Genomic DNA, 20,154 nt, shown 5'->3' with positions numbered 1-20,154 from the left:
GTGCTGAAAAAGGTCCATTCCTCTGTTTTTACTTCCCACATGCATCTTTAATGTACAAACATGAATCTAATGATTATTTTGTTGTTGTTGATCTTTTATGTATTGATAGTTTTTAAAAACAGATTTCCATCCTAATGCCATAATGGCTTCTCTTTGGTTTCCTCACATTCTTTAATGGAATCCCCTTTAAAATATATGATTGTGAAACTGCAGGAGGTTTTTGTTTTGTTTTTACAAAAGGGAGTCATATTCAGGGCGTGACATGAAAATTAACAATCCATTCAAAAGACTGAATACCGGTCCAGCCTCAAACATGAACAGGAAACGAAATTACTACAAGGGTTTAATTCTCACTGGCAACCGTCACCAACAGCAGGTCTGGGAGGAAGTGTGTCTTCCCTTATAATGTCACTGGAAATCTTTTGTTACATGACTAAGACCAACCAAATGATATGGGATCCTGGGTTGGGTTGAAGTGAAGTGGCTGGGACTGGGTCCAGTCTGGGCAACCTGTTCTCACTCCCAACTCGTAAAATACTGACGCTTGGTCAGTGGCTCTCAGCGTCAGATACCGACGTAAAAATCACCCTTTAGCATCTGTATGGAATGCACCAGTCAGAGCAGCAGCTCGACCGCGGCGCTGTAAGATGACGTATTAAGAGCGACAGCGGTTGCGAGAAGTATGAAAGACAGGAAATCTGCTTAAGGACTTTCATCCCAGAGAACGAGGTTTGTGTCCCGTTCTTGTCCCACGTGTCACCAAAATGTACATTTTGTAACCCCACCCACGATCTTTTCCTAAACCTAACTGTCCCATTTTGTACCGCATGTCAGTTAAACGTACGTCCCAACACAGAGTGTTAAAAAGTGATGCCAAAAGTCCCGACCAAGCACGTCTAAATATGACGCCAAAGGGCTAGACACTAAAGGAGACTTCTTGCGTCCGTAACAACGTAGTCTCGCATTGCCAGACCTTCCTCCACAGCGCTGCGAAAGAGGGTCTGGCTAGTCCACACAACATTCCGGGATGGGAGAGAAACATGCTCTGGTTTATTGGCAATTCTTTAAATCAGTCACAATCATCATGGGTTGCACTAAGCACCGGGCAAAGCCACGGTGCTGCTGCAAAATATAAGGAACTTGTTTTGGTGGAACGTGTACGTTCAAAAGTTGTTTTAGTCGGGCAACAGAAAACGCAGATTGGACATATACTGTAGTCTAGCTAGCTGTCTGGATTTACCTTGCAAAGATCTGAGGAGCAGTTCACCAGTTTAAAATTCCAACACAAAGAAAGCGGAAGGTGACAGACATCCGACCGAAATTGCTGGCGGAATTTCCGGCAGCAACGGAGCAATCCTGGAAGTGGAATGTCGTGGATATAGACTACTAACAACGCCAAAGGTACCTGACCAAGCGTCGCTTTTCGAAGCGCTGGGAGTGAGAATGTGTTGGTCTGGGTTGATGAAGGTGCGGCTCAGACCCGAGTCTTCTCCGGTGACAAAGGTGTTTTCTTCTCCCGCCGCCCCATCGGTCCAGGGTTTAAGGAGCTTGGAGGGACCGTGGGAAGGACCCTAAAGCATGATCCCTGTAATAGCGGTCGCTGCAACACCTTGTCATGTCTCTGACTCCCGCCCCGCCAGTGGGATGACAAACACAGTGATGTCATCGCCTGAGCCCAGTCTTTCATTGGGTAGCCGCCAGCCGCGCTCTTTCAGCACGCCTCGGGACCTCATCAGCAGGTCCTGGGCTGCCAGAGTGTACCTGTGTGACACACAAAGGGCAGAAAAACAGTCATTACATTAGTGAGATACACTACAATTTAAGACTTTCAGAAACACACGTACAAAATACAGATTTATCAACGTAAGTATCACGTAAGTATAGCAGACAACAGCTTTTTGTACAGTGGTCACTAAAAAAATTATTTCAGTGCCTTCACTTTCTGACTCAATCAGTTGGGTAGCGCTTAATTTTACCCCTATTTACCATTGATAAGCAGTATACAGACATTTAATAAATGCTTTATATGCTACAATGTAACTGAGCAGATACAATTTCTTTTAAAGGTTTTTTTTCATGTAGTTGTAAACAACTTTACCTTCTCAATATAAAACGTTATATATCGTTATAGGAGAAGTTATAATTGTTGAAAATACTGTGCATTAACACACGCTTAAAAATGTCCTTATATCTGCTTATAACTAGGTATAAATGACAAAATGGTAGGCCAAGTTAACATAAATTGTTCCAGCTGAAGCCATAACTTAACCTAATAATAATAATAATAATAATAATAATAATAATAATAATACATTTTATTTGTATTGCACTTTACATTTAAAGCAATCTCAAAGTGCTACAGAGCATATAATAATATAGATTAAAAAAGATCAAGGTCAATAAATGGGTAAAAAGGAAAACCTATAAAAACATTTAGTAAAAAGCTTTTCTAAAAAGATGTGTTTTTAGGTTTCGTTTAAAAACATCTGTAGTCTGTGGGGCCCCTCAGGTGGTCAGGGAGGACGTTCCACAGCCTCGGAGATGCAGACGAAAAGGCCCTATCACCCATGCTGCAGAGCTTGGTTCTGGGGACTTGGAGGGTGTTTGGGTGAGTGGTGGACGGAGTTTGGCAATGTTCTTGAGGTGGTAGAATGATGTCTTACAGAGGTGTTTGATGTGGGTGTCAAAGGTAAGTTGACTGTCCAGTTTAACACCCAAGTTGGTGACAGATCTAGAAAGTGAGCTGTTTTGGCCAGAGAAAGGGATACTGGTGATGGTGGAAGAGCGGAGCTGATATGGTGTGCCAACTAAGATGGCTTCCGTCTTGGAACTGTTCAGCTGAAGGAAGTTGGGCTTCATCCACGCCTCTATTTCTTCCAGGCAGGTGGTCAGTGTGGATGTTGGCAGGGGTGCAGAAGAAGTGGGGGTTGTCCTGAGGTAAAGCTGTGTGTCATCAGCATAACAAAGGAATGATAAATAATGTCTGCTAATGACAAGGGGGAGCATGTAGATGGAGAAAAGGGTGGGGCCCAGCACAGAGCCCTGAGGGACACCGCAGGTGACATTGTGGGTGTGTGATTTTGCTTTGCCCAGGGCGACGTGCTCGGTTCTGCCGGTCAGGTATGAGATAAACCAGTTTCTGAGAGTCCAATGGTGTATTGCAGGCGGTGGAGGTCTACTCTGGTCTATTGTATCAAAAGCAGCTGTTAGGTCCAGGAGGATGAGTAGAGATGGGGAACCAGTATCTGCTGCCATCAGGAGGTTGTCGGTGACCCTGACCAAGGCTATTTCTGTGCTATGGCCAGGGCGGAAACCAGACTGAAACTTTTCAAACAGGTTATTGTGTTTGAGGTGATCATGAAGTTGTACTGCAACTGTTTTTCCAGAACCTTTGATATGAATGGAAGATTGGAAATGGGCCTGTAGTTGGAGAGAACTTCTGGCTCCAGGGTGGGTTTTTTCAGTAGAGGTCTGATGACAGCAGTTTTTGATGCAGATGGGATATGGCCAACCAGGAGGGAGTGGTTTATTATTTTGGTGATGAATGGAGAGACAGCAGAGATGTTGGCCTTCAGCAAGGCTGAAGGGAAAGGTTCCAGGGCACAGGTGCATGGCTTCATTTTTTTTTGATAATGTCCTCCATTTCTTCCTGTGTGACATCGGAGAAAGAGCAGAGGGACTCGACAATCTCAGACGGGTGGGGCAGGACAGCAGTGGCGGAGAGGTGTGACGTGAGCGGATGTTATTAACTTTTTCTTTGAAAAAAATGATGTGCATGTTGCACGTCTCCTCGGTGGTCTCAGAGTGGGAGAGTGAGGGGGGTTTGAGAAGGTGATTTATTGTTGAAAAAAGTTGTTTGAAGTTACCGGGGCTGTTGTTGATGATGGTGGAATAAAACCTGGACCGTGCATCCTTCAGAGCTTCTGCGTACGCCTTCTTATGTTCCCTGTATGCCTGTTTGTGAACAGTCAGTCCAGAGGCCGCCGCTCAAGGACACGCCCAGCCGCCTTCATCATTCACAGCTCGCAGGTGTACCAGGGTGCTGAGCACGAGAATGAGAATGACCTGGATGTTAAGGGGGCGTGGAGGTCCAGGAGACTGCTCAGGGACAGGTTGTAGAAATCCACGGAGTCAGCAACAGAAAGTAAGTCAGTAGAGCCAGAGGAGAGAAGTTGAAAGTCCAGGGCCAGGGCATTCGCATTGATGCTTTTTACTACTATAAGCATAACTTTGCAGAAGTCTTGAGTATTTGTCACCACCTATTGGACATACTGAGTACTAAAACCAAAAACGTACTGTATGTTAGGTTAGTGCCCCTATCAGTGCCCCATGACCAAAAGGCACTGACAAAAAGGCTGGAGTGGCTGCCCACTGCTCCTATGTAAGCCAATATGATGGGTTAAATGCAGATGACAAATTTCATTTCTCTGTGAATGACAATAAAGGCACCTTTCAGCTTTACTACTTTACACTGGATTTATAAAACTGTAGCTTTGTACAACGTACAACATGTTCACACCACATGAAAGAACATATAGCCAGAACAGAAAAGCTTAATGTAAAAGATTATTTGGCATACCTCATGGGATCAGATGGATCACAGCAGGATAAGTAAGCTGACACAGCATCTGCCACTTCCCTGTCTGTTGTTACGTCCCACAATCCATCTGTGCCCATGACCAAGACATCGTCTGGGCCGTGTTTGTTTTCATCCACATTATAAACCTTCACCTGTGACAGAAAGACACATTATTGATAATGTTTTATTAATCATGCTGTCATGGGCGCCGGATGGTTCAGTTAGTAGAGTGGGCGCCCATATATAAAGGTTTACTCCTTGACACAGCAGACCCGGGTTCGACTCTGACCTGCAGCCCTTTGCTGCATGTCATTCCCCTTCTCTCTCCCCTTTCATATCTTCAGCTGTCCTGTTAAATAAAGGCCTAAAAATGCCCAAAAAATAATCTTAAAAAAAAAAAAAAATCATGCTCTCATGATTTATAAAACTATTATGCATTATATATACTTGATTGTCTATCAAGAGAGGCAGAAAGTATTTTTAACTCCATGAAATAAATAAGAAGAGCTGTAATGCAAGATACTAAAAAAAATGATGTGTGCACTTGCATATTCTTAAAAAAGGTTCAAATGACTGCATATCTAAGATATATTTAGATATTTACAGGCCAGGGATAAATATGTGAAGGAAATAAAAAAAGACAATTTTTCCACCAAGGGCTCCACAGTGAACAATGTTCTGGTGGGTGCATATGATCAGAACAATTCAAGAATCATCTCAAAACGGTGTCAGGGCTGACAAATGAATTTTGTCACAAGCGAGTATGAGACAGCCTGATAAAGTGCTGCTTCTGTCTCCTCACACTCACCTCAGGGACGCATGAGAGGAAGGGCTTGATGTAAATGTTGGAGTTGTACACCTTCAGATCATGATCTCCCAGCCCACGGGTCACTCCGATTGTCGCCATGACACGTGCCTGTGTATGGACACACACACACACACACACACACACACACACACACACACACACACACACACACACACACACAAAATAATCTTGCATTGCCAGACAGACCTTTCTCCACACAGTAATGTAGGTTATTTGTTCGGGATGTGATTCCGTTCTAGGAAAATCCACTTAAGAGGGATTATTAAATGAAGACCATGTTCTTTCAGACAATAATAAAAATGTTGAGCAGGTCTCATTTTTACCCGGGTGGAAACTGAAGAATTTAACGAATAACTTGTATATGTAACAATGCCACATAATTTAAATAACCTGCACAGACAGACTCAAAGATAGATAGCATGACCACACAATAACATACCCGCTATAGATAATCTGTGTGTCGAGTACAATGCATTGTGTATTCTCTGTTTCTTACCTTTTTACCCTCTCCGTATATCAGGGGGAATTTCAGATCATCTTCAACGATCGTCTTATAAGCCCTACACAACAAAACAACCATCAGATCTCAGATGTAAGTTACTGAAACACGGAAAATTATTCAACAACAATTTTGATTAACTTCAACAAGAAGAAAATTAATTGTTCAAGTCATTTTTTTAAGCATCAATGCCAACAATTAGAATAGAATAGAATGCCTTTTATTGTCACTATACACATGTGCAATAAGATTAAAAGCAACTCCTTTCCCAGTGCCAACATATACGTATTTCACTGGTTCTAGCTTTTCCAATGTTAATATTTGCTGCTTTTCGTAGTTTATTTTTATCATTGTGAAATTAATATTTGGGGTCTCAAATTTGTTCCATAAGCAATTTGAACAAGTCAACTTGAGCTGCAATGGACATGTCAACTATTTTCTGACATTTTATAGACTAAACAATTGATCGATTAATCTAGAAAACAAATGGCAGATTAATCTGTAAATAAAATCATTGTTGACTATAGGATGCCCTGTACAGAGTTTACAGGAAAAGTGATTATGTGTCAGACATGATATAAAAAAGATCTCCAGGTTTACCAGCCAGTCATGGTTTGGTCTCTGTAGAGCATCTTTTTGCCCAGCTCACTGTGCTGAATCCTACGAGGGAACTCAATGTGAGTGAACTCATTACCCAGGAGCTCTGGCCTCAGGAAGCCCTGGAGTGACACAAAATGGGGCAGGTCGCATTAAACTACAGAATAAAATGCTTTACTTAAGCCTAACTGTCTGTCACGACTCTGAAGAAAAGCTATAAGATTGCATGGGTAACAGAAGACCTGCAGTACTGTATGCTGTATACTGAAGGCACATAACAGCTCCCTGTTTTAGCAACAAACACCATCCACACACTCTGTGACTCAGAACTACAACCAGCTACTAAAACAGGCAACCAGTGAACGTCAGATTATTTCAGTGTGATACAGTATTTCCGCCCTCGTCTTCAGGTTCATCTCGCTCATCTTTACTGTAACTGAAACCTCGTTTGACTAGTAAAGATCAACTGTTTATATTCATACTCTTCCTTTTATAGCTTGCTGTGCACTTCCAATATTATAAAATCCCCTTGAACAAATTCTGTACAGTTAGTTTATGTGACTGTTGGCAAAATAATTGTTTTGAAACATAGAAAACAAGAATACCAGATACTGTAGCCGTTGCCTCTCTGACTCAGGTGTGAATTCATTTGTCATGGGAATAACTTCATTATTTCGTATGATTATGGCCCTGCAGGGAGAAAGAGGGAGGGGAGACAAGAGTGAGAAGGTTCACACAGACAGAACCACATTTTGTTTTATACAAACAGCTCGGAGTAGGTTGGTCGGTAGGAAAAGGCTACGTGATGCTGCAGTATACAAAGTGAACCCCAGGGGGCACAAGAAGCTATAGACTTAGAAGATTTCCCATGACTATAATGCTGATGTGAATTACACAGATTTGATCCTGTAGTCTGCAGTAGAAAGTTTTTCTCAGTTCTCTCACCTGCTATCTCCAGCATTGGCAACGTAGAGTTTCCCCATTAAATAAATGGCAGCTAAGGCACAACACCCACCAGAGATGGTATATGACAATTTTTCCTTTTCAATTAGGTCATCCTGAAATAAAAAGAGAAAAATCAAAGTTAAAAACAAAATGCCCAAAAACCTCAGTGGTTTGAGAGCCCACTTTTCCTCTCATCATCCTGAATAGCTCATTATTTTCTCCATAAATATTCATATTAAAAACAAAACAGCAGTGCTGATGGAGAAAGACAAGGAGGCTTTGAGGAATACATTACATAGGCTGTAGGTTATTATCATCTACACCAGACAGTGGTTGCATCAGAGTATCACTTTGAGTTTACTTACAGATTCGGCCTATTTGGCCAATTTAAAGGAACACTGTGTAGTAGGGGTTGCACTAGTCTATATCCTTTGCATTCCACTTCCGGGATTGCTCCGGTGCTGCAGGAAATTCTGCCGGATGCATTTATTTCCATTTCCTTCCGCTTTCTTTGTGTTGGAATTTTAAATTCGGTGGATTTATGAGGACTGTGGTTAACTGCTCCTCAGATCTCTGCAGGGTAAATTGAGACAGCTAGCTAGACTGTCTGTCCAATCTGAGTTTTCTCTCGCACGACAATTTTGCAGCAGCTCTGTGCTGAGTTTAGCACCGCTCATGACGATTGTGATTGGTTTAAAGAAATGCCAATAAACCAGAGCATGTTTTCCTCCCATCCCCCAAATGCTATGTGGAGTAGCCAGACCCTCCTTCAGCACGCTTTGGAGGAGGGTCCGGCACAGCGAGACTAGGGTTGCACAGACTAATCGACTAGTCGACATTACTCCTCCGCAATGACGTTCTGAACTTGACGTTGACTAGTCGCTGATCATGTGGTTCACTAACAACAAACAACATAGACCTGTAGCACTGTCACTGGCAAAATAAGTCAAAAACCCAGCTCATTTGGAACTTCATTTGAAAGCCACGGAAAGTTTGGGACATAAGGAGATGGCGTGAGCGGACGAGGAGAGATGCTTTGTAGCTATTTGGATTTTTGCTATGCTAAAGGACGTTTGCAGTCAGCTGTTGGTGAAAAGATGCGCAGGAGCTACGTTCTAATACTAACGTTACAGGCTGTCGAGCTTCGGATCTTTGGATTTTCACATGGAGTCCAACGTGGGAGGTATATGCGCTACACTTGAATGGCCATTTAAATTGTGTGCACACATAACTAAGCATGAACCCAATGCATTGGTTGCCAACGAGGACGGACAATAGACTTTGCATTGACTGTTTGTTACAGCAAACTTTTGATTGACTGATAAGTAAACCCATAGTGTGAGTAGCGGTGTTGAAGCACAAAATGAAAAAACGGTTAACGTTAGTTAGGATCACTGCAAAAGCACTTTCTGATAAATTGGACAGGTTGCTAAATGCTAAAAAAAAAGGCTAAGCTACGCAAAGCAAGCATCTTAAGAAAACCAATACAAGGGTTGATATTGAAGGGTGATAAAATGCATACAGAATGCAAAGCATTCCCTCCCTCCTCCTTTATTTGTCTAATGACTGAAAAAAATGTCGATGTCGACTTCACTTTCATCACATCAGAGTTTAAAAAATCTGAAGTCATGTAACCCCTAGGGTGTAAGATTTAGGCGGAACAACTGGCAGAAATGGAATATAATATTTATAATTTTGTTTTCATTATTCAATAATCACCTGAAATTAAGAATCGTTGTGTTATTGCTAGCTTAAAATGAGCTCTTCATATCTACATAGGGAGCAGATCCTCCTGTTAGATGCTATAATGTTGATACCAAATGTAACTAGCCTACAGCGCAAGCGTCAACACTTAAGTTAGCAGCTACCTATGAAGCGTTAAGGTTAGTAAGCTTTAAGACAGGGTTTGGATTAGGGTTACATATTGTTACTTATAAGGTGAGTTAGGTCTTTATTAAAAATGAATTGTAAAGAAAGAATGTGCTGCGTTTGGCCTCATATCAACAACGTTTTATAGCAGGGTTCATTTCACTCGATAAGTTAAAATTTTGACCAGCTGGAGATCACCAAATTTGTTATGTATCATCCTCTTGGCAAAATAAATGTCTGTACCAAATGTTATGGCAATCCATCCAACAGTTAAAATATTTCAATCTGGACCAAAGTGAGAGAAAGTTAGATTTACCAACATCAGATCTTTCTCTTACTCCCTTTGGTGGCCTTTGGTACATCTAATAACAGAACACCTAAGATAGTAAGTGTGTTCTAGGAATACAAGTTCAAAATCCTGAGTATTGTTTCAGTTTCAAGATACAAAAATCTAAAAAAACCAAGTGCCAATTGAAATATACAACAGACTGCTGTCTTGTTTTGTTAGTAATCCTCTGCTCACCATCTGTGTGAAGGCGGTTTCTATGACTCCCATCACCAGGCTCTCCAAACTGACAACCTTCTCCATATGAAAGCGTAATGAGGAGTCGTTGACAGCATCGGGGTCTTCTGTTTCCTGTGCAGCTCCCTTCTTGGTGTCCACCTGGTACGGGCTGCCGTTCTTGGCTAGGCAGATAGGAGGTGCACTGGTGGGGTTCTCCAGCAGGTGGAAGATTTCTCCCAAACGGTCTCTAATGAGGCGGTGAAGAAGCTTGGAGGCCATGATGGCAGCGCCAGAACCTGCGTGTCCATCATATACGCCCCAAAAGTGAAGAGGGATTCCTGTGCCATCCTGAAAAATTGCACTACAATTAATACTTTTTATTGCCACACACACGTTTCTTCAGCGTGTTTCTCAGGCAAAACTTTGAAATTGCCTCAAAACTTTGAGATTGCCTGACAAACATTGCCTTTATATTTTATTATCAACATTAAGCATCCAGCACCCAGTCTTTCAAGTTTCAATGTGAGTTGAGTGTGTTAGGTCTTATTTTTTATGAACATAAAAATGTGTAAAATAAATGCAGTAAAAATAGTAGTAGTGATATAAAAATGATAGAAAAAGTAAAGAATCCTATGGTTGTGGTTTAAAAACCTATGAGATTACAACTCTGAGCAGAAGGCACAGATTTGTGAGGGTTTTCTGCAGCTGGTGACATTTTTTAATACTGAAACACAGTTGCACCAAATCTAGATTATAATATAATGGGAAAGCTGGAAAGACATCAAATTCATGTTGCTTTACTTTTCACGATTCATTTGGCATAGTTTAAATCTAAAACCTACAGTCAAAATCCATTCTGTGATTTCCGTCCTAACAGAATCTACACAAGTGATGGAAACACATCTGCAGACATGTTTACAAGCAGAGTTGGCCTGACTGATGACAGGCACAAAACATCTGCTTACATCTGCAAAACATTCTGCCTCAAGAGGGGGAAGGGTGCAACAAGGGATGATGTAATTCGTTTACACCAAATGGAGGACGAGAATGTGTGTGTGTGTTAGCTCTCTTTTTGGTCTAACCAACTCCTGATGCTGCTAAGTCCTCCAATATGTTCACCAGCAAGTTGTTAACTATGTCTGTTGGTTGTTTAGTGCAGAGACATGAAGTGCACAGTGGGTTGTTAGAGCTGAGAGCTGTGCCACTGACCAAAGCAATGAGCTGAAAGATGTTGAAATGCTAAGCAGATATTTGTCTGTGGGTTTTGTGAATCCTTCAACATTGTTGTCATGTGATCCATTGTTAACATAAAGAAGATTATTGATTAAAGCTGCTTTAAAAAAAATGTAATGCAGCGAGAGAGACAAAACTAAACTGGCACTTTAAACTTTACAGAGATAAGTCAAGACATTTGGCTAAACTTCTTCTTTTTGAGACTTTGAGGTCTCTGCAGTTACATCTTATTTACTACACATCTGAAGGTGAAGATACAAACATTCCAAAAAATGCTTATCCTGTATATTTTCTAATCACTAGGATTTCTGATGCTTTGTAAAGACAAAACCAGGAACAGTGAGGGATATTTCAGAGGCATTTTGATGGTAGTATACATAGTGGAAAATTAGAGGTTCCACAGGGACTGGAGGTGAATCCATCAATCCCACATGGGATAAGATGACACAACTATTGGGTACCAGACACCTTAAGGAGTACACTGACGTCAGATTTAAAAACATTATCACTAGATGTTTATTCGGCCAGAAATTCCATCCCTCATTCACTGACTCCTGTTCTTATGTTCGGGACCTCGGCCCTTTGCTCACCCCATTGTCCTCCAGCAGGGAGGAGTTGCGCTGTTTGCTGCTCGGCTTCTTCACAAACAATTTCTCACAAGAGGCCTGGTCCTCATTCAGCATGCTCTTCCCCGCATTGATCACCCTGATGGAGAAAGAGGCCAGGAAGAAAGGTGAGCCTGGAGTCAGATGATTTATGTAGTGTTGGCTACCTCTAACCACATGAAAATATAATAGCAGTCAGAAATAAGGAGAGAGCTGAAGAGTGAGGGAAAAAATGGGACAGGATGCTGTCATGTCCAGAGGGAACTTGCAGGGGGGATTAAGTGTTTTTATTATGAGCTGATGTCTGCAGAGAATAATGGCTTTGGAGTAATGTACTGTTTTATACTCTAGCAGCATCGTCTACCCTGGTGTGTGCTGCAGCAGTGTTCACTGGAGGTACCAATGCAGAACAGTGCTGAAAAGAGTGGTGAAGTTGAAACTGTGCTACGTAGCTCTATGAAAAATAGTAATAAATATTGACAGTTTTCCTGTTACACCTTGAAATCTGTGCATGCTCATAAAATCTCATCACATTATTATTTTGACCATATGAGGGTTTGTCATGTCATGTTCTAGCTCTACAAGTAATGTTTAAAGTACTTTTAATTGAATGATACACAGTTTTAGATTTCTGAATGTGTTTTTTGCTAACCGCTACAGGTAGCTGTTGATGTCCATTCATGTAAGTACATTATGAAAATCAACTAGCAGATACTTGAAGCTTGCTTAAGTTGTGTAATCCTAAAACTGCATCAATTGTTTTTCTGTTTAGTTTTTGCTACTTGGTGGTTGCCAGCCAAGCGCCACAAACTGTAAATCCAACACTGACGTGTTATATATGGCGTTGTTATGTGTTAGCAAACTTGCTTATCCTGCAGACACAATGCAACATTAGCATTCATTTGGGGTCGTGTTTTTGGCCACTTGGAGAGTTTAAGTTCAATATTTACTCTTCTTTTAGCTCAGTTTTGCTCGCCAACAACTCCTTAGGGAAATATGTGGCTCTTTAGCTGCTAAATACTTCACAATGTTCACTAGCTAGTCGCTATGTAGTTGCATCTTTGGTGGAAAACAGCTGCCTCATGGTTCTGGAAATAAGCTTGATGAGAGTAAACCAAAACAGTTGCGGGCCGTAAAACCAAAACAATAAGCTGAAAGATGCTAAAAAGCCCTGTAGAGCTGAGGGGAACTGCAGAGTCGGATGATAATACTCTCTGAGTTGACTTTTTGAGACTGCTTGGGGAAAGAAACTGTCTTTGTGTCGGCTGGTTTTGGCAAACAGTGCCCTGTATCGCCTACCAGAGGGAAGGAGTTTGAACAATTGCCCCTTTCCCGAAAAAGCCCAGCTCTGCTCTGATTGGTCTGCTTTTCCATATCACGGGAGTCTCCGCATGTGTGCTCTGCTCTTCTGTCGCTGCCTCTGTACAGAAGCATTTATTGGTCATTTTTTACAATTTAAAGTCTTGTTATATACTCCGTCGCAGTCAGTCTCCACCTGCAATGGAGTATATAGCAAGACTTTATATTGTAAAAAATCACCAATAAAGGCTTCTTAACCAGATACTACCCATCCGCTAATGTTCCAGCAAGAATGTGATCTGAATTATTGAAGAAATTAACAAAATCGGCAGCCAAGATTACAGCTTTCCCTGGCATTAGCATGTAGCTACGTGTAGTGAGCAGTGGATTGTCATGGAATATAGCAGCACGTTTTACTGTCAGAAATCACAGATAAAGGCATCTGAACCAAATACTACACAACCGGACATGTTCCAGCCGAAATGTGACCTGAAATTTGGGAGAAATTAACAACATTGGCAGCCAAGATTACAGATTTTCCTGGTGTTAGCACGTAGCTACATATGGCAGGGTATGTATCACAAACACTGTGGCATGCCTGCCTGGAACAGGTGACCATAGAAACCCTGCTCGAGAACAGAAACAAGTTTTGAAACCAGTGCGTTCAGAAAAGTGGGATATCTGAGGTTTTGGCTTGCAAGGACTTCTTATAAATACAAGTACCTCATTATTTGAAGCTTTGGCCAAATGTAATGTAATATGAACATCTGCATTGTAACATTATAGATACGACAGAAAATTCAGAAAAGCATAATAAGTCTCCTTTAATAGTTTTTGTGTATATATATATATATATATATATATTAATTTGGTCATGTTTACTCAAATTACCACACAATGGTAATCTCTCAGCACCAACAATTAATCCAGATTTTATGTTCACTCTGATAGATTACACAGCTCAAGCACGTTTCAGGAATCTGCTAATTAATTTTTTCATACTTTACTGAAGTGAATGGAAATTAATGGCTGCCTGGAACAAATCTAAAATACACTAGAATGTTTTGCAAAATGGTTAAATATATGCAATCTGTTATAAATGTGCTACAACATACAAACATCCACTGGCATGATGCTTTAAGCTGCCACATTAGGCAAACTGGGGAAGGCTGCAGTTTGGACCTCCTGCTGACATATTACATAACATTTTCAGTTTCAATTATAGATAAATGCCACATTAGCTGGATAATACCGCATAATGCCTATACAGAATTCCAGTAATTCAAGTATTGTCATTAAGATTCCCTCTGAAACTTCTGCAGAGGAGGGATTAATCATTTATCAGTTACTGCTGGGATCATCAGAGCAAGGACAAAAAGCGTAAGAGACCAAAATAAAAGAGAAACTGGCAGTGAGAGAGAAAGATGAAAAACTGCAGTCAAACAAAGGAGACGAGAAAAATCCAGGGTAAAATTCTTATCAAAATGAAACCTTTGACCTCTCACTTTCCGAATAGTTCAGCTGATTACAATCACTGCAGAAAATGGTCGCTGTCTGACCGAAAGCTTTGATATCAGAGAGCAGCAGAAATGAGGCACAAAAATGGAACTGCTGCCCAAATCTGGATTATAAAAAGCTCTTTCACTGTTTAATCAGTTGAAAGCAGCAGGCAGGCACCACAGTGTCCTGCACTGCGCTGCCTGCATTAGAATTAATGACAGGGAAGAATTTACAATCGCCTGATTGTCGTCTAAACTTTTGCCAAAGCCAAAAGTTGGCACAAAAGACAAAGTATTCATCTTTAATTATTTGCTTTTATTGGATGCATCAGCCATTGGAGGCTGACAGTATGTTAGGCTGGGTGAAAAAATGCCACCATAATACTTCTTACGGTTTTGTCTTATGTTACTCTTTTAAATAAACATATTTTATATTAGTGAAGATAATAACGTTCAATAAGACGTCATAGTGGAATCATTAGCTTGTTACCTTAAAAATGAGAAGTTCCTGATATAGCCATACATTATTTCACTTTTTTTGAGAACAGACAAGGCTGAATATGAAAGCAAATGCCTATTTTTGTACATTTTTGCAGTGTGATGAAGTTTCCCCACTCCCACAGTAAAGAATCAACAATTATTCTCTGTTTGGAAAGCAGTCACATGCGCTGAATGAGCTATAATTGAACATAATGTTGGCGGTGTGGGAGGATGTGATTCTAAACCAGGAGCTCAAGCCTTCCTATAATGTGACTTAACTCTTTCACATATCTGTGTTTCGGTCATATGTCTCCACAACTTGTGACTGAAAACCATCTTGGCCATGTTTGGTAAAAGTATGTTTGAACCCTCCTACTGAACAGTATATTATGCAAGGAAAGTTCATAAGAGGAAGTTGAGAGTTTTAGTGCATTCTCTGATTGTGGCTGCTGGACCTTTTTAACGTCATAAATGTGGTGAAAATCTCTCAGGAAAAAAAAAGACAAATTCTGAAGTAACATGTAAAGCTGTGGTTGATTAATGTTGCAATTCACCTCATGTCTTGCAAGTCAAGAAAGGCTGATGCAAGATTTTGTGGTTCAATCAGAGGCAGATCTGTGGCGCATGTAATCTATTGAATGAAAAAAAAAACTCTGGAATAATCCTTTTAGATTTTGCGTTGTTGATCATTTTCTCACAACACGGACACATTTGGGAGTAAAAGAGTGGATTGTTTGAGAGGATTTTTACAGATGTGAATGTCAACCTTTCACATGACCAAAACCTGAATCCCCGGTTGCTGCTAAACTATGCTACATCAGGTGGAGGGGAGCAGCTAAACAAACACTGCAGGCCTGTACAAAGTCTTCCTCCGTAGCACGTAAGAATTAGTCTAGTCATAATTTGAATTCCTTCTCAGGGAGAGGAAGTTGTTCTTAATGTTTGCAAGACGCAGGGTGGAATGCTGAAATGAAAACTCACACTGACAAATCTGCAATAACATGTACTGCAGTAACTTGAATATTGCTTAGAAAAGTATGCAGGTACTGTAATTAAAACATGCTGCAACTCATAAACTGTCTCACCATCACTTTCAATATCTGGACACAGAAAGTTTGAACGAGGATAAGAGTGATATGAACATAAACAGGTAAAAAATGATGTTCATTGCACTGAAATGCATGTGAACATTACCTTGCAGTTATCTACACTTCAACTTTCTATGAGAGCAGTGAGAGTGACCCAAAACAGTAAAGTTGCAGCCGGACAGCTAAACAGTGAGCTGAAACTAACTATAAACTCTGTGAAGCAGAGGGGAGCCATTAGATTTACCGCAACCAACGTCTCTAACATTACACATTGTTTTCACATTGTCATTTGATACATTGTTATTATAAAAATATTGATTATAATCGCTTTAACAACAGTTTTACCGCACTTTCAATGTTACATGTGAAAGGAGCTGTTCTGTATCCAAACTTTTTCAACATGAAATCATTCCATTCAGTCATCCATTCTCCTATAGCTGCTTATTTTCTTCAGGATCACGGAGAGCTTTGACGGTCCTTTTGTGCTTGCCTAACATCTGTTTATTTATGCATTATTAATAATATCACATAGAGTTATTATACCATAGTCAATAATCAATTATATATGAAGTCAGAGAGGTAGTATACATTATTTAAATTTGTTCCCATGCATATCTTGCCTTGAAAATAAGAGAAAAAAAATCGATGAAAACATTTTCTAAAATGAGTCTTTGCCTCCTCACACTCTCTTTCATGATCTCAGTGCCAGCGCCTGGAAGCTTGCCTCCATATTAAATTGTATCAAATAGCTATTTGACAAAAGCATTTTGAGTGGCTTACCATAAGTGCACTCACATGTTTATGCTGACAAATGCTGTACAGCAGCATCATAGCATCAATTAGACTCATTATCTCGAGCATCTGAAGCCTGTGTGGTGCTAAAACTGCAGACAGAATTTAGGTTCACAATTTGAACCTTTGAAATTAGACCCTATGTATCTGTCTAAATTTTGAGAAGCTCAACGCTTTTACTAACATAAGCTCATTACCACCATAATGGCACTTTTAAGTGATAACAGAGGAGAAGTTGCTGAGAGTCTGAATGTAAGCCAGTTAGCCATCATTGTTCCCACTCATTACAGCACAGGGGGAGTAAACATCAAGACAAAAGCGGTGACGCTGATAGATGCTCCAATAGATAAATCCTGCTCTGTGAAGATCATCATTTCAGCCAGATTGATCTAAAGTGATGTTGTGCGGTTTAATCCTCTGTGTTTCGGTCAGTCCACGCACATCACGTAACACCTTTTGAGTGCCTAGAATAGTCTTATCAGAGCCATATCACGCTACACTTTAGAGAGTGGACATAGTCTTTATTTTCAATTGCTGATCTTTTCAGTTGCATTCATTTGGGATGGATTTATGTTCATCTTGTCAACTCACAATGTGTTAATTTAACACTGATAGGTGTGGACTTTTTGGATTTTTACACTCTAGCACTGACAGCTGATACATGATACATATCAGCTGATTAGGTTGTGTTGTAAACAGCACTGCTAATGTTGTGATTACAGTTTCAGCGACTTAGACCAAAGTAATTTGCAGCAGAATGCAGACGACAGCACTGATGATGATGCGCACTCCAACATGCTAACCCCCCCTTTATGAATTACAGCAACCTCATTTGACCTCTCTCATTCAGTCTTCTGTCCCCCTGAGACTCTCTGCATGAGTCAGCCGTTCTTTTTTTCTGTTTCCACACTGGGTCGAGGAGGACAGGCAGGGGTGGTATAGTCCACATACTGTACTGTAGAAATGGAGCTATGCAGTCCTTCATAACCCCCCCTCCTCCTCCTCCTCCTCTGGGAGAGTCAAATGTGTGAAAGTGTTTTTTTTGCTCAGTGGGAATAGCATGGACAGCAAATTCTGGTCAATGGTGTGAATTAAAAAGTACTGCTTTGTTTCTACCTGTGAGGGCACTGCAGGTGTATTCGAGTATAAAAGCACCTGCAGTAAAGCAAGGGGCACAGTGATGTTCTGCACCTACGCTCACAAAAAAATGTGAATGGTCATTGGTCACTAAACCTTTTTTTTTTGAAAGACGGAGATGAAACAACTTAAAGCAATAAACAAAAACAGGCTCAAATGCTCTTTGTGAATTACAAATACAAATAACCTCCCAGAAATTGAGCTCTCATTGGGGTTATATGCATTTTCAAGGTATGAAAAAGGCCATGAATGTAAGAAAACACCCAGAAAGGCTTGTTAGTTACATGCGTAGACATTTCCTGCTTTCACTTTTGTATTGCCTGACAATCGACTTGAGGAGGAACCTGTAGTCAAATAGACCATCTTTGAACACAAATGTCACTGTCATGATAGGGAGCGTTTTGACTGATTATTACACTCCAGATAGCCTATCATTTACAGCAGGGGAGGAACACTGAGGTGGAAACTGTACAACAGCAAAAGGCCATGTTGGCCATCATTTGGCTGCTGCAGTGTTCTCAGAGGTGCTGAGGCTGCAGCAACACAGGCCTGGCTGACGCTCACCAGGACAATATTTAAGTCAGAATATTTGGTTAGGCTATGTGCATGGTATTTTTTTCTTCTTTTCTGTGTGGACATTTCGTCAATGAACGCCACTTACTCTGCGTATCCTGTCCGCCAGGGAAGCCTGCTGTCTCTCTTTAACGTGAGCACCGGCCGTGACGCGTGCTCGGTGGAGTACTGCAGGAGCTCCGGGGTGAGGTCCAAGAAATCCGGCCGGCCGTAGGGGAAGCGCGGCGGCAGGCTGTCCGGTCCACAGGTCTGGCCACCACCTGAGTGATGGTTGTGGTGGTGGTGGTGGTGGTGTCCGTGCGGCATCATCCCTCCCACCAGAGTGGACATGGCGTTTTTAACTTTGCTGATCATCATCAGCGCCGACAGCAAAAGATCCGGACGGGAAATGAGACGCGATGCGATGTTACGTTAGAGAGAGAAAACAAACAATACACAGCCAGTGACGAGAAGCATTTCAGGAAGCGAATCCCCCTAACTCCTCGGCCCCATGTGACAGCTTTCAGGCAGGCAGACACGATGTTTTCCTCATTCAAAGAGAATAAAAGCTCTCGCTGGCTGCGTACGGGCTGTGATCCGGCAGATGGCTACAACTCATCTCAGAAGGCAGGGCTTCACAGGGACGCGCAAGCAGCCCTGGACATACCACCACACCAACCATACCCCAAAAAACAGCGACAAGAAATATTTATAGGCTGCTTTATTCACGAGGATTAACAGATCTTAATGTGAAAGTCAGCCAATGACAAATTTAGCAAGATATGCTATCGTGATATATGACCATTTATTTGGCCGACTGTAGCCTAGGCTACTGTACAATAAAGAGCACTCAAAATGTAGCCTAATAGGCCTATTTACACCCTATAAAACGTAAAACAGACACAATCTTTTTTGTTGTTCCAAAAAGCCACCATTTATACATTTTGGAACTATTCACTTTATTAGAGCTTAATAACTATTTTAATAACGCGTTATAGATCCGGACATGAGGCAATGTTGAACCAAATCTCTATGGAAACATTGACTGTCAAGTTATTCATAAAGGTCTATGAGTGTCTCACTTTCTAACAGTCATGAATAATAAGGGCGAGGAACAGGACATTTGGAATGTAACTAAGTGCATTTACTCAGTGATACAGTAGGCAAATTTGAGAAAGACTTACTTTACGTGTGTATTATACATTTTATGCTATTTTATACTTCTACTCCATTACATTTTGGAGGAAAATATTGTTAGTTTTACTACACTACAATTATTTGATAACTTTAGTTATTAGTTACTTTGCAGATGTAGATTATTAATAGCCTTATGATGTATCATTATAGGTTAAGCTACCGAGCACTATATAAAGCACCTGAAATTACCACCAACTTGGCTAAGATGCTAATACTTTTACCTAATTAAAAGTTTGAGTGCAGCACTTTTACTTGTAACAGAGTACTTTTCGCTAAATTGCTACTTAATATGCTTTCAACTTTAAGTAAAACACCTGAAAACTTCTTTCACCACTGAGTACCTACTATACATAACTGCAACATTGAGATACTTACTGAGAGTATATCGATTTCATTGTACATTTTACTTAACCACATTTACACTCCTTGGCCACTTAAATATGTACACC

At 40.9% G+C, this 20,154-nt stretch overlaps 1 protein-coding gene across 1 annotated transcript; it reads right to left on the bottom strand.

Moving 5' to 3' along the window:
- Window positions 1-1,378: 1,378 nt before the first annotated feature.
- On the bottom strand, window positions 1,379-18,988 carry ppm1j (protein phosphatase, Mg2+/Mn2+ dependent, 1J). The gene is made up of 10 exons (XM_028576209.1): window positions 18,618-18,988; window positions 11,647-11,761; window positions 9,842-10,171; window positions 7,450-7,562; window positions 7,110-7,194; window positions 6,508-6,626; window positions 5,905-5,968; window positions 5,388-5,495; window positions 4,580-4,731; window positions 1,379-1,761 (listed from the first exon to the last, which is right to left on the bottom strand). The coding sequence occupies exons 1-10, from the start codon at window positions 18,884-18,886 to the stop codon at window positions 1,614-1,616; spliced, it is 1,503 nt and encodes a 500-aa protein (XP_028432010.1). The 5' UTR covers window positions 18,887-18,988; the 3' UTR covers window positions 1,379-1,613.
- Window positions 18,989-20,154: the final 1,166 nt, after the last annotated feature.

Source organism: Perca flavescens, chromosome 4, assembly GCF_004354835.1.
Source record: "Perca flavescens isolate YP-PL-M2 chromosome 4, PFLA_1.0, whole genome shotgun sequence".
In the NCBI taxonomy this organism is placed as follows: domain Eukaryota; kingdom Metazoa; phylum Chordata; class Actinopteri; order Perciformes; family Percidae; genus Perca; species Perca flavescens.
This window is presented reverse-complemented; position numbering and strand designations above follow the sequence as displayed.

What these genes read in the sequence shown, in the direction of transcription:
- ppm1j (XM_028576209.1), bottom strand. Translation starts at nt 18,886, where the DNA reads ATGATGATCAGCAAAGTTAAAAACGCCATGTCCACTCTGGTGGGAGGG. An exon ending in TGGCGGACAGGATACGCAGA is followed by an intron (nt 11,762 to 18,617) that starts GTAAGTGGCGTT and finishes TTTCTCCATCAG; the next exon opens with GGTGATCAATGCGGGGAAGA. An exon ending in TATACGGAGAGGGTAAAAAG is followed by an intron (nt 5,496 to 5,904) that starts GTAAGAAACAGA and finishes GTCCATACACAG; the next exon opens with GCACGTGTCATGGCGACAAT.